Source organism: Hypanus sabinus, chromosome 4, assembly GCF_030144855.1.
Source record: "Hypanus sabinus isolate sHypSab1 chromosome 4, sHypSab1.hap1, whole genome shotgun sequence".
In the NCBI taxonomy this organism is placed as follows: domain Eukaryota; kingdom Metazoa; phylum Chordata; class Chondrichthyes; order Myliobatiformes; family Dasyatidae; genus Hypanus; species Hypanus sabinus.
The window spans coordinates 52876404-52893973 of record NC_082709.1 but is presented as its reverse complement, the minus strand read 5'-3'; the positions used below and the strand labels follow the sequence as shown (position 1 = coordinate 52893973).

At 40.2% G+C, this 17570-nt stretch overlaps 1 protein-coding gene across 2 annotated transcripts in view; it reads right to left on the bottom strand.

The window, feature by feature from the left end:
• nme9 (NME/NM23 family member 9) overlaps positions 1-17272 on the bottom strand; it is a 69967-nt gene extending 52695 nt beyond the window's left edge. The window contains exons 1-5 of one of the 2 annotated variants that reach the window (XM_059967081.1): positions 17143-17272; positions 11895-11945; positions 4700-4757; positions 2285-2335; positions 187-290 (exon numbers count right to left, since the gene is read on the bottom strand). In XM_059967081.1, the coding sequence (XP_059823064.1) occupies positions 187-290; positions 2285-2335; positions 4700-4757; positions 11895-11927 (246 nt within the window). In that variant the 5' untranslated portion in view covers positions 11928-11945; positions 17143-17272. The remainder of the gene's footprint in view (positions 1-186; positions 291-2284; positions 2336-4699; positions 4758-11894; positions 11946-17142) is intronic. The other variant, XM_059967082.1, reaches the window with a different exon arrangement.
• Between the last annotated feature and the right edge of the window lie 298 nt (positions 17273-17570).

Sequence of the window (17570 nt, the reverse complement as noted above, 5' to 3'; positions counted from 1 at the left end):
GTATTCAGTCCAGGCAGAGGTACTTCATCCACTACACTTGTAACATTATCTTTTTCTCAGACAATGTTTCCATCTAAGACTCATTCGAAGAGATATGGAATTTCTTTTTTGCTGAATTTCAAATGAAACCAGTTTAGCTGTGGTACTGTCTTTCTGAAATTCCACAAAAAAATATTAAGGTCTTACCACTGCAAAATGCAAGAGGTCGTCTCCCAGCTCATTTTTAATCTTCCGAAATAAGCTAATCACAGCCTTGCATGGACCACACCACCCTTGGTATACATCGACCACTGCCAAAGAGAAGAGAGCTAGCTGTCAACTAAAACATTCTATCTGAAACACATGTTTTAAACTCCTTAAAAATTAATTACACAAAAGCAAGGACACGTATAAACTAAGTTTAAGGTACTAATATATGACTTGTTTTGATTTATTGTTTCTGCAATGTGGGCATCTCTGTCACGACCAGTATTTGTGGTCTGCCCCTGAGAAGAGGGCAGTGGTTTGTCTTGTTGAACTACTGCACTCCTCCTGTTGAAGTACTCCCACAGCGGGGAGGAAGTTCGAGGATTTCGACCTAGTGATTGTGAAGGAATTTTGACAGATTTCTAAGCCAGTGGTTACATTTACCAAGTGCTAAGTGTATCCAAAGCTTTTATTTTCAAGTTGTTTTCAATGTTATTTTTGAGACTTAGGCAAGACAATGTATATTGTGCACCACGGGCAATGAATAGCCAACCTGCAGGTTCACCTCCAGATAAACTAGCCCAGCAAGACCTCAAACCTGCCATTGCTTTTCTGCTGCTAAAACCCTTGTAAAGGCCATGCATTTTAAGTCTGCCCTCCTGGCAGCTCTCTGGCCTTTCTCGCTAAACAAATTCATGTTCATTCAAAATTCTGGTATCCACCTTTATTTGAAACCAAACCCTTTTTGTTCATGGCGCTGCACTGCTCCCCAGTCTGAACGCACTTTCATTTGTAGATTATTCTGGTCATTTTCAGAGGCAACTGTGGTCTTGCTTTTCTATATCTCACCTCCAACTCTACAACTGTTTGAGACACTGACATTACTCAGTGCTTCTTGCATATCCACCATTCTAAATTCATCTGAAGCCCAATCCATTAATTACCAAAACTGTAAACTATGGAATTGGTTCCATAAAGCTCGTTGTTTTCTCTACCTCTCTCTCCTTCATTCTTATGCTACATGAAAGCTATTTCTATTTTTCCACAACACACACAAGATGCTGGAGAAACTCAGCAGGTCAGGCAGCAGCTGTGGCAAAGGATGAATAGTCAGAGTTTTGGGCCGACACCCTTCATCAGGTCTTGGCCTGAAAAGTCATCTATAAACTCCTCTCTCTAGATACAGTCTCACCTGCTGAGTTCCTCCTGCATTTTGTGTGTGTTGCTCTGGATTTCCAACATCTGCAAAATCTCTTGTGTTTCTATTTTTCCACATTTCCTCATAGCCCCTGCATGATACTTGCTATTAGATCTTCAACAGTTTTAATGGGGTTGATGTGGTGCTCTAAAAATATTTACTTAAGGGTAGTTAGCATGTGACAAATAAAACCACTGGAAGTGCCATGTCCAGATGTTTAACATCCAAATAAATGAATCACATGAATGAGCAATTCATGGGTGTGCTTCAATAACATATGGTTCAATTGAGCAGCTAAACCACTGAGGGTGATTACAGGCTACAGTGGTCTTAGCATGACTAGTTCATGATGTAAGCAATAATTCCCAAGAATCATCTCTGTGGTAGTTGAACATTCATTTCAGTTTTCCAGTCATCACTTGCTTGAGCTTGCAAACTAGGTAACTTCCATTAAAATATATTAAAATGAGAAAGGAATTTAAGGCTTACTTCTTCTACTGATTATGCAGAATTATTTCAACTATCACCTCAACCTGATCCACTTGCTTCCCAGAGAAAGATGAAGAGGCACAAGTGATTATTCAAGGCTGTTTATGTTTTTCATGGTTTTCTATCTTGTATCTATAATCACTGTGAATATTCTTAGCCAAACCTCCAACCAGAAAATTTACAACAGATAGCTAATTAAATCTGAGACACTGGTCAACATTGAATTGTTATTTTACATCCAGATTAACTTTGGTAAAATACATTCGGACAATGTTGCTGCACTTACTGAAAATGTACTGTTGCCTTCCAGCAATTACTGATGTTTATCGGACATTTAATTGCTGGTGTTACATTAACTTTAAGACATGGGGCATCCATTAAAATAACGTTCAAAGGGATATTTGTACTCACAAAGCCTAGATATCAAAACAGTAGCAGTTGGAAAATACAGGGTGGAGTTTCCTGAAAGAAGAGCTAACTGTAAATAAACACAAATCATTTTCATATGTATTCATATTTTGGCAACAACAAATTACTCTTAAATTCCAGCTGATCTCATTATTAAATATGAAAACACAGAACTATCAGCAACAACATTTTAATTTCACTCCATATGGTACTAGAAGTATGAAACTTGAAATATCATGCAAGCTACTGTGCTTCCACATCTGGGAGTTAAATTAAAAATCTGTAAGTCTTTTCATTTGCACTGAAACCATAAGAAAACATTCAAAGAAATGCTAATGCAAATATTTTGTAGGTCTGAATGCAGATTAATTATTTTTTAAAGAAGTTCATTTAAGAAGAGAAAAAGTAGGTTTAACCGTAAGCCCATTCTGATCATGTGCAAACTGAGGGCAAAGCTCTTCAGTTTGAGGACAGAACCATCATTATGAGCTGAAATATATTCAGGTGCATGGATCTACAGATAGCAGAATCTATGAAAGAAACAATTTAATTTTGTTCTTAATACATTTTCCTTAGCTTGCTTGAATTTCACTCTAGGTTTCTGATTTACACTGTCATTATCCATATCTCTGGCTCAAAGTACATAGGAATTCCATGTTTTTAGTCAGAGCTTCATAGTAAAGGACGGTCTAACATCCTTATCCTGCTTTGGCTAAAGTTCTGTAATTTCTTGAATATAGCAAGGCATCCCGGTTTGCGGTCCTCTTATCCATGAGCAATTCAATGCACAAAACTGGTTCCTGAGAGGGTCCACACATACAGTGTTCTCTGGCTGTAACTGCCACAAGAACGTGGCTGAGCCAGGTCCTTGGGTCAAAAGTGTCCGGCAGCCTGAATGTTCATAAATGCCCCATATTCTGTATTCACGCAGGAGTCCTATCCCTCCTGAGAGTTAGATGGGGAAATTCCAGCATTTCTCTGGAACATCCAGGCTGGAATTTTCTTTGGTTATACTGGACCCAGCCTATCTCTTGCACTTCCCCCTACAGCAGGGGTCGGCAACGTTTACCACTGAAAGAGCCAATATGGACAGAAAAGAAAACACTGGGAGCCACAAAACCCGTTTGACATTTAAAATGAAATAACACTGCATACAACGGTTTTTTTTTGCCTTTATGCTATGTATAAACAAACTATAATGTGTTGCATTTATGAAATTGATGAACTCCTGCAGAGAAAATGAAATTACATTTCTGCATGCAACAAAAACATTTTGAACTCCGAAAAAAAGACGTTGGGTTGAAGGTTACTCCATAGTTAGCCTACCTTGGATCGAAGAATTAAAAGAAAGCGCACACTGGCGGGTGTCAGGCATTGGCAGTGGTGATGTATATTAATAGCGATAAAAAACATGTTGTAGCGGTGTGCTACATGCAGCGCTAAAATAAAGACACTGCAGTCAAAGGTAGCTTTATTCGAACTAAACAGCCTTGCTTTAAAGCCTCCCTCAACCCATCCCCGTGGGTGCGGATGCTCCAAAAGACACGTACTCACAAACCCCCATAGGCTATCTCCCTTAGCCGGAACGGTGGCTAATTGTGAGCCGGTTCGGATGTGCCAGGAAATGGGGTCTCCACAACGTTTTTAGATTGTACAAGATCACAATAATCTTCAAATTTCGAATTACATTTCAAAAACTAACAAACCACGGGGAGCCGCAGCACAGAGATAAAAGAGGCGCATGCGGCTCCGGAGCCGCGGGTTGCCGACCCCAGACCTACAGGATGCTCATGGCCTCACTGAACTCCCAGCGTCAGGTCAGAACAGGCATTGAGCTCATTCTGCATAGGGGAGTGGGCCACATGGTGCAAAACCTAAGGGCTCACCAGCAACACTGACTTCAGTCTCCTCGCCAACTTTAGACTTTTTGATGTTAACACCATTGCCCTAGGTTCAGCTTAGGCTGAATTAGGCTATTTATATCTGTGCGCTATAACTCTTAACAAACTTCTCCCAGCCTTGGTGATGCATTTCCTCTTAACTCTTTGCCATTCAATGACTCCGCAAATGTTACTTTTTCATCTGTAACTTTAAGTCTTTCACTGGTGGCATTGCTTCTCTTCCCCAGGAGCTTTTGCTGCCCCACAATCTACCCTCCATCCCATCACGAATTTTCAGTTTCTCTCATTTTGTAAGTGATAGTCACTCAATGCAATTTTAATGTTAATTATGTTAATTTTTATTGAGTGTTAATCTGTTTAATTGATTAAAAATGGGCCTAAGATTTCATATAAATGTAAAATTTATTCATAGTTAATTTTGCAGAGTGTCATTTTGTTCCATTGTTATCCTTACTCTTAAATATCTCTCCTATTTTGATGCCAGATTGGCTGAATCTCACTTTAAGAAATTTCTTACCAGTCAGCCCAGTTATAGCCAGCGTTTCATCCCATTGTTCCTGGCTCAAGACAGTAATCTGCATAGGAAACAGCAGAGTAAATGTTGGATGCATTTGTAAGTAATTTACAGACCCAAAGTCAAATTAATAGAGAATATGGCTCACCATTGTTGTTGAAAAGGTACAGAAAGACTAGGAATACACTGCAATACATTGTTGCACTCACACTTTACTCAAAGGGACATTTGCTGACAGCAGTGACTTAATTGGGCATCTTCAGAACTGACTGCAGGCTGTTCAAACCCCATTCAACGGCGGAGTGTGCCCAGCTAATAGGGAGGCCTTTTGTTCAGTACTTTGCTGCTGAGATTCTCACTCAATGGATGCCTCAATGTTTACACCATTTGCACCAATTCACTCAGATGCTATTGATGTGGACATGACTGGCCACTCTGGATTAGGGATCCTGAGGCAGGAGGTGAAGTACCTAGTTCCACAGAGGTTCTGCATTGTACCTAGATCTCTTTGACAAATAATGCATTTGAAGACACGGGCTTTTCAGTGCTGTGTCTCAAGATATGGGTACTAGCAAGGAAGGAACTTTGACTGCACTCTTACATCTAAGCTCTCTCTCCTCAGAGCTCAAGATCACATTAGCCCTAACTTCCTTGCCAAGTGGTGATAGCAGATACCTCAATGCCTCCTAACTTGCTGCTCATCACACCATCAAGGGGGTCACCCAGGCACTTTACTCAGAGAGAAACAGCAAAAGTAATTGTGGTGAACTACATATACTGGTCTGGACACGCCACACCCTGCTGACTGCTCCTGTGGCTCCTCCCACGGACCCCGGTATGAAGGCGATTGGAGGCACAGCCCCGGCCTCAGTCTCCAGGATGTTGTGTGGTGGTCATTTGCTGCTTATTCTTTCTTCCAGCCAATAAAAGCCTATATCTCGCCTCACGTCTCTGAGAGTTATTGATGGTGCATCAGTAGTGACTCTGCCTCACGATTCTGATCTGGGTTCAGTCCTAATCTCTGGTGCAATGTGTGTGGACTTTACCTGTTCTCTCTGACCACGTGTTTCCTTGGGATATTCTACTGCCTTCCCAAGTATGGGGTTAATTGCCCAACCATAATGGCACTTGGTAGATTTGATGGTGGGAGTTGATGGGGATATGGAGAGTTTTAAAAAAATGTGTTAGGGTCAGATTTGTGTACATAGGTTCCCATGCTGTATCTCTTTGAGATGGTTTCAGCTATCTTGATAAACAGCTGGCTCTTCGGGCATTGGGTTTTGCCAGAACTGCTGAGAATATGCAGCTCTGTTCAATGTATTTTACAATGAATGTGAAGTGGCTTCTTTTCTTTTGAAAGGGGCCACATGGCCTTTTCTTTCTCCCTCAGTCGTACGTTTAAAACTCCTACTCTGTGCAATTTAGTTTGTTGCATCGCTTTCGATTTCATCAAGCTTCATTTATCTTAATATTTCTCCATATCACAAATTGCTTGCCATTAATTCAAATACCATTAACTGTTTTATTTTACTTTTAAAAGGAGAGATAATAATGATCAAAATGAATTACACAGTAAATGAACTGTCAGTCACTAAGCCTGTGTGTGAAGAAACCAAACTGACATTAGCAGAGTTACTGTCATTGAGAAGGGCTGTTTCAGCACTATATGATTATAAATTAATTCAGCTCCCACGCGTTGTCAGAATACAGAAATTCTTTCATATTAGTTTTCTGGCATCATCAGCATTTGCTGTTTAAATAGGAATATTTAAACATAGCTAAAAAAGAAAAACAGAAAAAATGCCAGCTACATTAAAAGGTTTTTAAGGGGATTGTTTACTGAGTGTGGACGTGCCTCATTAGTAAAGATAATTTCACCTCTGCCCTAGTAAACAGGTTTTCAAAAGTTCCAGTCATACTATTTTAGCAGAGTTCTTAAGCCACTTAAAATAGGGTGGATTAATAAATGTACTAAAACTACAAATACTAATTCACATAAACAGGTTACCTTGTACTGTATTATAATGGTTGAATGTGAGAGAAATCAATCTTATTTTTACATTCATTGATTGGTGTTGTTCTTAACTCAACCTGTTTTCTTTGCTGCCTTTCAGTAAGTGCTACTTATTTTCAGTGACATTAATTGGAGCATTGGCTAAAATTGAAATAGTTTGTTAAACTTGTTTTCATCGCTTTGAAAGGCTAATGACATTCTGCAGTGTTTTTTAAATGAGGAAATTAATACTAAGGCAATGAGCTTCATCTGTGTGTTTTTCAAACTGCATCATGAGCTAAAATTTGTTGTTCAGTAAATATTCTGAATTGATGTTGTTGAGGAATCTGGCAACAATATGGACCCTCCCTTGGGTTAGTGATGGTGGAGCAATCGAAGTCAGACCACAGTAAACAGGGACTAGGAAGCACATTAATGTATCAGCTCGGCTTCACTGGAGAAAGGCCATTCACGGAAGCCCCACAGACAGTTCAGACGCCTAACAGGAAGTGGTTGTGTGTACTGTTATTATATTAATAATTTGTACTTACAAATAGGTTATCTGGCAACTTAAATAATTATAAATTGCACAGGAAAGAAATAATCTTGCGCTTAAAATAGATAACTTGAATTAACTAATTCTGTATTAACCAGTGTTATTTTTAATCTTGTGGTTGTAACTCAGTTGTGGGTTTGCACAATTAATTCCAATTGAATTGCTCCATTGGGGTGATGCGGAACCCTTGGGAATTCATCGGCAGCACTCATTTCTCTGATGTGCTCGTGGGCAATCCTCGGCATGGTAGGTGACTGGGAGAGCCCCGAGCGATGCCAGTGCTATGGAGAACAAGTGCTAACTGATTTCAGTCAGGACACGTTACCAGTGGGATAATTGACTCTAGGAAAACTAAAGGGAGAGGCAGATGAAAAAAAGATAGTTGGAAACACTGCTGAATTGGTGCTCCAAGCTGCTGCTGAGAGAAAAAAACAATGAAAGAAGGACAAGCAGAAAGCAACATCAAATCTGTGTGAATAGTCTATATTACATGTTGTCTATTTTGGAAGGTGGTCATTTGAGAATGCAGGCTAAGGAGTGGAAGGAGCTTGTTTATCATGATTCTATCTGCAGGCACCACAATATGTGGGTCCAAAACATGCACTTGAGCTGCTGGGGACAAATCCATGCATTATTAGGGCACTGAAGGAGAGAAGGAAACATATGGTAGGGAAGGAGGACGTGGAATGAAAATATTTAATTGTTCAACCCATTTTGACTCATTTCTTTGGGTCTTATTTCACCTATGTATGCTTACAGTCATCTTTCCAATAGCTAGGTGACCAGAACTGCACACAATAACCAAATGCAGTCTTTCCAATGTCTTGTCTGGCTGTAACATGTTGCACTTATTGTCCTGACCAATGAACACAAGCTTGCCAAATAACTTCTTCATCACCCTGTCATTCAACAACCTGTCACTCAACTTCAGCAACACTAAACAGCTGATTATTGACCATAGGAGGAAGAAGAGGGAAGTCAGTCAGCCAGACCTTATTAAGGGAATGGAGGTAGAGAGGGTCAGTAACTTTAAATTCCTCAGCATTGACATATCAGATGACCTGTCCTGTGACCAGCACATATGTTCCATCACAAAGAAGGCACGACAGCACTTCTATTTTCTTAGAAGTTTGTGCAGATTCAATGTCATCTAAATCATTGAGAAATTTCTGTAGATGCACAGTGGAGAGTATCTGGACTGGTTGCATCATGGCCTGAAAACACTGATGCCCAGGAATAGAAAAGCCTACAGAAAGTGGTGGACACAGGCAAAGCTCTTCCCACCATTGAATACATTTACAAGGAGCACAGCAAAAAAGCAGGATCCATTTTCAAATGCTCCCACCATCCAGGCCATGCCCTTATCTCATTACTACCATCACGCAGGTAGTATAGGAGCCTTGGGTCCCACACCACCAGGTTCAGGAACAGTTATTTCCCAACAACCATCAGGCCACTGAACTCGTGTGGATAACTTCACTCACCTTAACAGTGAACTGAGTCCACAACCTACGGACTCACTTTCAAGGACTCTACAATTCATATTCTCACTATTATTTATTTACTTTTTATTATTAATTGCAGAATTTGTCTTCTTTTACACAATGGCTGTTTGGCAGTCTTTGTTATGCAGTTTTTCTTTGTATTTCTTTATTTGCCTGCAAGAAAATTAACCTCAAGGTTATATATGATGACGTATATATACTTTGATAATAAATGTAGTTTGAATGTTGAATTGTCATAGTCACAAGTCATACAGTACAGAAGTTCTGTCCATGCCAACCAGCGTGACTCTCTGAGTTAGTCCCATTTGCCCACCTGTGATCCATGTGGTGCAATTGCAGCTTGACCATGTAAAGGACCTCACTGCAGAAATACAATCTCAAAAAGTAGGAAGATTTTGGAAAGAGATAATGAGAGTTAGTGAGCAAGAATTCAGGATGAGGAAGCAGTAGCTTGGATTATTGCTGTTAGTTCTCAAAAAGAGGAGGAAGGTGTTTTTCTCCATCAGTGGGAGGGAAAGTTCTCCAAATGTTGGCAAGACATTGTTGTTGAAGGTAACAAACAGCAGCAACAATGTGCCTAGGTCTTACATACAGCTTAGGAAGTGACTTAATAACCTAACAAGCCCAAAGAATGTGAGTGCAGTTTCTGATTTACCGGCTTACTGTGGTGTACAACCCTGCCTCCACTCACACCCCAGCCAAGTGTAATCTGTCACATCGTTCATCACACCTATTCAACTGTCAGCTACAACAAACTTATACTTCCTGGGCACTTCATTACTTCTAAATTTATATATCCATTGCTGCCACTCACTTCAATCCTTATGGAAATGTTTGAGTCATCCACAAGTGAATACATTAGAAAAAGTAATGATGGCCCATTTGGCCCTTTCTGTCTGTCCTGTCATTCAATAGGATCATGGTTAATGTTGTGTATGTAATATTTAAGTAATATTTGATATAACCTTGTACATATATATTGTTTGATTAAGCATTCCTAGCCATCTTAATTCAATAATTGTGGGTTATATGTAAAAATGCATTAATTGCACGTCATCACACTAACTTGTGATATATGCACACCTCACTTAAAGTAATCTTGAAGCCAGACCCACATTTCATACTCTCGTGTCCTCCTTCAAATAAGGCTAATGTTTTGAAGTTATGAAGCGTAACAGTTCATATTCTGCCTTGGGATCCCTGTTCTGCACTAGTGCTATATCCTTTGATTTCATTAACAACAAAAAACATATTAATTTCTGACTTGAATATAATCAAAAAATGGAGCCTTCAAGTTCTTCTTATACAGAGAATTCATTACCAATGGAGGAAATAAATTTCTTCTCATCTTTGTCCTGAATGGCCCTGCTATTGACACCCCAACCAGGGAAAACATTATCCATCTACCCATTCAAATTCTGTGTATTTCAATGAAATCACCTCTCATAACCTCTCCTCACATGGCAAATCTATGAATAAACTTGATTAAATCTTTGCTAAACTTCCACTATTATAAAGAACTTATTCTTTAGATAGATAGGGGAATTATTGAGACTCTTTATAATTGGAGTAATACTCCTACACTCAAGTCTTCTTGCAAAGAAGGCCCACTTATTGTTTGAGTCCTAATTCCTAATTACTTTTATGTACCTACATATTATGTCTTAGTCATTCATATTCACGGACTCCCAGTCTCTCTGACCGTAGACCTCTTCTACATCTCACTGTATAAAAAAGGACTCTGTGCCAAATCCATTCCACCTTACTGTAAATCCCTGCAACCTGTTGTCAAGCATAACTCCACCATGGGCAGTTCCAAGCCCAGCTGCGAAAGCAGGAGGATTGGGCAAGGGGCAAGCTACTCCATCCCATAAAGCAAAACCCAGAGCTGCAGAAGTTCATCCCTGGGAGAAGAACGAGTTTCGATGGGCTACAACTTGGAAAACTGGCCTTGGACAGAGGACTCTGGCAAGCTGTTGTTGGTGGCCTATACCCCGGTAGGGATGATGGGCTTAAGTGAGTGAGTGAGAATTATATGACTTGCTCATCAACTCCATCCTGGTTCTGCAACCACCCACTTACACTAGGGGTAATTTACAGGAACTATTTAATTTACCAACTGGCGTATCTTTGTATATGAGGGAAATGAATGAGAAGACTCCCAGGGCCACAGAGGGAACTCTACACAGATAGCACTAAAGGTCAGGATGGAACATAGGATTCTGGGACTGGGAGCAACAATACTACCTGCCTTTTGACTCTGCTTCCACACAGCCTGTCTGCATTGACGTCACAGCCCACACTGTCCCTCAGATTATTTGTGCAGTGAATTTACTGGATAGACAAAATTCCTGTGATTCACTCATGGACGTGCTCTTTCACTTTTTGTTAGGAGAGAAAAAAACAGTATATTAAAGGCTAAGAAGTAGAAGCGGCTCCCACAGTTTGTGGAACTCACAGTGAGGTTGTTGCTTGTATATTTATTGAGAAACAGCATGGCAAAGGCCCTTCTGACCCCCAATTTATTCCTAGCCTAATCACAGAACAACTTACAACGACAAAATAACCTACCAACTGGTACATCTCTAGACTTCAGAAGAACTGCCTGCATTATGTTTGTTAGTTGGAACTGAGATATCTTATATTGAGCATTTATTGAGACTGAGCAATCTGAACTTGAATCATCTTATCAAATGCACCTCAGTCTCATCTCCAGTTTACTGGTGAGCTTCCCAAGTCCTCGAAAACTCCTGCCAGAAGTCTTAAATTCTGATTTTGTTGGAAAGCTTTTACATTGTCCTTATGAGCTTGCAGTAATGATAGACATGCAAGTTACATGCATGAAGTCAAATGAGCCTGTTGGGGGAGTCCTTGCTGTTTTTACAATTCCTTTTCCTTTACACTCACCCTCACAAGCACCCTTTGTTGTTAAGGCATAATGGCCCTCCTGCATCCATTTTAGAGTACAACCAAAAAGAATTTTCTTAGAAATTGAATTGCATAACAATCTATGAAGTTCTAGATGAAAGTACATGATAAAAATTATTTGGGATAGTTTTACAATGTTTCATTATTAATAAAAGTAGGTAACAAATCCAATGGAACCTTTAGATTGCAGCTGTTTATTTAATTTCCTAGTCGTACCTGCAGTGCTGTTTCTTTCTTTTTTCCAGCCATTTTCCATTTGTCTCCTGACTGAAATGGAAATTAACAATGTTTGCAAGATTCAATCCACTTTCATCATTTATTTACATATTTTCTTGTGCCACGGCAGCATCTTATTAATCAGAATCAGGTTTATTATAACTTCTATATGTTGTGAAATGTGTTGTTTTGTGGCACCAGTGCAGAATAATATATAAAGTATACAGTACCATAAATTATAATTTGAAATATGTAGGTCGCATTCATGGCTATTCAAAAGTTTGATGGCAGAGAGGATTAACTGTTCCTAAAAAGTTGAGTGTGTGTCTTTAGGCTCCCGTGACTCCACTCCAATAGAAATACACAGCAAATCCAGGAAGGTAGAGGTCCTTAATGATGGATGCTGCCTTTTTGAGACACTGCCTTTTGAAGATGTCCTCAATGACGAGGTGGCTAGTGCCCATGATGGAGCTGACACTAGCCTCCTCAGCGATAACTTTGCTAAAATTTATCTTCGTCCATGTACCACAGTTCATCAAATAACTTTTAAATTAAATTTGCTCAGATGAGAGCAATTTCCACATTTTTAGAAGATTTAGCTTAAATGATTATCAGCTGGGAGACCAGTTTGCACAGATGATTGGATTTAGTTTTTGATGTCTCAGGTTAATTTCAATTCAGTCATGGAATGATTGTCTTCCAAGCATATGCTATTCAAGGTAAACCACTGGAGATAATGCTTCCCCTTGAAGTTTTGTTCAGTGCAAGCACTAATCAACCAATTATTTCCCTTTTAATTTTGTTGGGAATTGGGTCTTTGAAATGAAATCTTAAATATGGTGATTGGACTGAATCTGGCACTGCCAACCAATTTCTTAATGGGATTGAAAGAAATGTGGTCTATTTCCTACTTAGCATCAGTCAGGTGCAAGAAACTAGGGGCTTGAAGAGCACCAGAAGATCCCATGTACTTCCCCAGTCATGGACAACACTGCCACCTATTGCTCAAATGCACTGTTTATCCACAGACTGATCAGCATATATAAGCAATTCCAATTGGTTTCAGAGATTGAGTTAGTTGCAGAGAAAATGTGTAGTGATATTGCACAAATAAATAAATAAATAAATAGTCAATCAATCATTGTCAACTGGTCTGACTAATTTTCTTTCACTGGGTGTGATCATCTGAAGAGTCTGTGAATGTTGTTCAGAGGAGTCAGGACATTCATAAAGCCTGGGTGGACTTTATAGAGGAAATAAAATGGAAGCTGGGATTGTGGAAGTAATGCTAGAACCTGGTCACTGGGTCTAAAGTGCTCTTGCTGTCGGTCCTGGTGTTACTCAGATCCTGTGCCTGTGCTGCTGCAATAACCCCAGCATCTTCCACAATATCGAAAAAGGGACAACGTCCCCAGAAGATTGACATGTAGATCTTTTAATAATTGAAGGGGGTGGATATACAAAATGGCTCTCACCCTGATGGCTACCTTTATATGTGGCTGCTTTAGATTCAGATCAGGTTTAGATTTATGTATCACCTGTACATGGAAACATACAGTGAAATGCATCTTTGTGTTAACAATCAACATAATCGGAGGATGTGCCGGGTCAGCCTGTATGTGTTTCCACACATTCTGGCACCAACATAGCATGCTCTCAGTACTCAGCAGAACAACAGAGAACACAACAAACATCAAAACAAGCCCCTTTACTCCCTTCTACCCACCCACCTTTCACGTGCAGACAGTCCTCCAACTGCAAAACACGCCTCCATTCTTCAGTCTCCAGGTTTTAGGCATTGGACTTCAATTTCCGGACTTCCGATGGACTTTCAGACTATAGTCTTCAGCCTCAACCACCCCAGACTAGCTTATGAAAGGATCCCGAACTCCAGTCTTGCCAACTGACTGGCTCTAGTGCTTCCTTGTGCCTTATGGACATCTGATCTTGGGAGTCACCAACCCAGAGCATCCCTCCACAGTGTTGGACTTTGAGTGCAGAGCAGAAGCCTGGACTCTGGATATCCTTTATTTAGCTATGCATACATTCTGGGTACCAAATGTTACCATGTTCAGAGATGCTACCTGCCATTGGGCCTGCTTATGCTGTCATGAAACATTCCATTCATTTAGACCCCAGCTGTCTCACGTGTCCCTTAGACAAATGCTGACAGAGACAAACACCTGCTAACATAACTCAGTCAGGCAGTGGTTTTCATGGAAAGTGCTTTAAGCACTGCAGAAAAAGGGGTGGCAGGGGGTAGTGGATCCTGTCCATTGGTTTCCTAAATAGACCAGCCTTATCACCAAAACTTTGAAACAAACAGGACAAGACATTTCTTGGTTGTGCTGCAAGGACCTCTCCTTGTGAAACCTTCATACATGGCTGGGGTTTTAATCTCATCATCACACATTGCCCTTGTGGCTGCCAGCTTCTATCTCCATCTTGTATAGGTTACGGAAAGAGATGCTGAGTTCTTTGTTTAAGCTTACATTGAAAATTTGCATATGCTCTATATTCTGTTCTAGGGAGACCCCAGTGAGACAAATAGTAACTGCGTTCATAACATTATTAGCTCAGTGTAAATTGCCAAGTTGTCTGCCTGACACTTGGTAGTCTTCCACTATGACATGGCCAAATGTTGTAGGTTCAAGACCTCATGCTGAAGGATTCACGGTGTGAAACTGTCACAATGGCTCTATGGGGAAAGACCCTCTGTTATTATGTCAAGCAAATTTATATGTATATAAAGAGAATTACATGGTTTGTGCTGAGAATGGGGGTACATGAATACGCTGTGTAAAAAAATCTCAAACTTTACAATTAAAAATATGCCAAGCAGATACCTTTCAAAGGGTTTTTTTCTGGAATAGTGAATTTACAAATCCTTACAATCAATTTTTACTAACAATGTTTCATAGTCATCTCTAATACTTTGTAAAGTTGAAACTTTATATGTCACTTTGCTATCGGATTTTACTTCTATTCCACTTGAGGAAGGTTGAATACTTTGGCAGAAATAATTATTCTGTAATCAATTTCCTTAATGATAATACCAGATTATGATTATATTGAGATTAAAAAAATCAAATTACAATTTGTCTTGGAAAGACAAATGTCCATAAGACCTTTAGACATTTGAGCAGAATTAGACCATTTGGCCCATTGAGTCAGCTCTGCCATTCAATCATGGCTGTTCTTTTTTTCCTCTCCTCATCCCCTTTCCCCGGCCTTTTCCCCATAACCTTTGATGCCTTATCCAATCAGGAACCTATCAAGCTCTGCCTTAAATACACTCAACAATCTAACCTCCACAGCTGCCTGTGGTAATAAATTCCACAAATTCACCACCCACTGGCTAAAGAAATTTCTCTGCATCTTTTTCAATGGACGCCCCTCGATCCTAAGGCTGTAATCTCTTGTCCTAGACTCCCCCACCATGGGAAACATCCTTTCCACATCTACCCTGCCTCAGATTTTCAACATTTGAAATGTTTCAATGAGATCCCTCCTCATCCTTCTAAATTCCAGTGAGTACAGACCCAGAGCTATCAAATGTATGATAACCCTTTCATTCCCAGAATCATCTTTATGAAACTCCTCTGAATCCTCTGCAATACCAGCACAACTTTTCTTAGTTGAGGAGCTCAAAACTGCTCACAATACTCCAAGTGAGGCCTCACTAGTGTCTTATAAAGCCTCAGCATCTCATCCTTGCTCTTGTACTCTAGACCTCTTGAAATGAATGCTAACATGGCATTTGCCTTCCTCACCACCGACTCAAACTGCAAGTTAACCTCAGGGTGTTCTGCACAAGGACTCCTGAGTCCCTTTGCATCTCAGATTTTTGGATTTTCTGCCCATTTAGAAAATAGTCTGCACATTTATTTCTACAATCAAATTGCATCACCATGCATTTTGCAACATTGTATATAATTTACCACTCTCTCACCTATTCTCCTAATCTAAGTCCTTCAGCAGCTTACCTGTTTTCTCACCACTTCCTGCCCCTCCACCAATCTTCGAATCATCTGCAAACTTGGCAACAAAGCCATCTATTCCATCATCTAAATCATTGATAAACACCACAAAGAGAATCAGTCCCAACACCAACCCCTGTGGAACACCACTAGTCCCTGGCAGCCAACCAAAAAAGGATCCTTTTTCTCTCAGTTGCTACCAATCAGCCAATGCTCTAACCATGCCTGTAGTTTTCCTGTAATATCATCGGCTTTTAACTTGGTAAGCAGTCTCATGTGTGACACCTTGTCAAAGGCCTTCTGAAAGTCCAAATATACAACATGCAGTGCATTCCCTTTATCTATCCTACATGTAATCTCCTCCAAGAATTCCAGCAAGTTTGTCAGGCAAGATCTTCCCTTATGGAAACCATGCTGACTTTGTCATAACTTGTCATGTATCACCAAGTACTCCATTGCCTTATCCTTAACAATCGACTCCAACATCTTCACAACCACTGAGGTCAGGCTAACTAGTCTATAATTTCCTTTCTATTGCCTTCCTCCTTTCTAAAAGAGTGGAGGGACATTTGCAGTTTTCCAGTCCTCTGGTACCATGCCAGATACCAATGATTTTTGAAAATCATCACAAATGCATCCACAATCTCTACTGCTATCTCTTTCAGAACCCTAGGGCGCAGTTCATCTGGTCCAGGTGCCTTGGGCCTTTCAGCTTTTTGAGCACCTTGTCCCTTGTAATAATAACTGCACTCACTTCTCTTCTCTCATACCCTTCAACATCTGGCAGACTGCTAGTGATGCAGAATACTCAGTTAGTTCATATGCCATCTCCTTGGTCCCCATTATTATTTTTCCAGCCTCATTTTCTAGCAGTCCTATATCCACTCTCACCTCTTTTTTTTTGCATACTTGAAAATGCTTTTACTATCTACTTTGCTATTGTTGGTTAGCTTGCTTTCATATTTTCCCTCCTAATGTTTTTTTTTAGTTGTTCTCTGTAAGGATGTAAAAGCTTCCCAAACCTCTGTCTTCCCTGTAACTTTTGCTCTGTTGTATGCCCTCTCTTTTGCGAGATCTATACACGAGACTTCAATTCCAATTGATTCGTGACGCTTTGGTTTTAAAATATTACCAAATTATGCCGGTATTATTTGGACCTTTAATCGGTATCCACAAAGGCCATCAGCAAGAAAGGAACATCTTTTTTTCCAACAGAAACACTCGCAACTTTGTGTGCAGAAGATTATCTTTGAGAAGCTGAAGAGTACCTTGATGGAAGTGCAGTCGAACCCACACTACCCGGCAGCTGGGAGAGCCGTCTTGTTGGTGGCAGTGGCCGTGTCTTTTTGTCTCGCACACTAAGTTCAATGGGAGAATCTCCGGAAACTTGGCAGGCGGAAATGTAAACTGTTGCTGGTTGCCTTGGTTAACCATCATGTGATCAGTATGGCCAGCCAATAACACTGCCACCCTGCTTCAGGACCTTACTCCGGTTTCTTTGCAGTACTTTCAAGTGGTGCACTTTGAAATTTGAACACGTTGATGTTGGATAAACCGAGACTGAAACAATGTCGGCGCAATAAAGTAATCGAATTTGTTTTTCCACTAGCGTTTATCGTTTCACATCTTTTCAAAATGCCGATTCAAACTGTGCTAATCGGTTCACGTTGGGGGTTCCCTCTGCGCTTGTATTCCT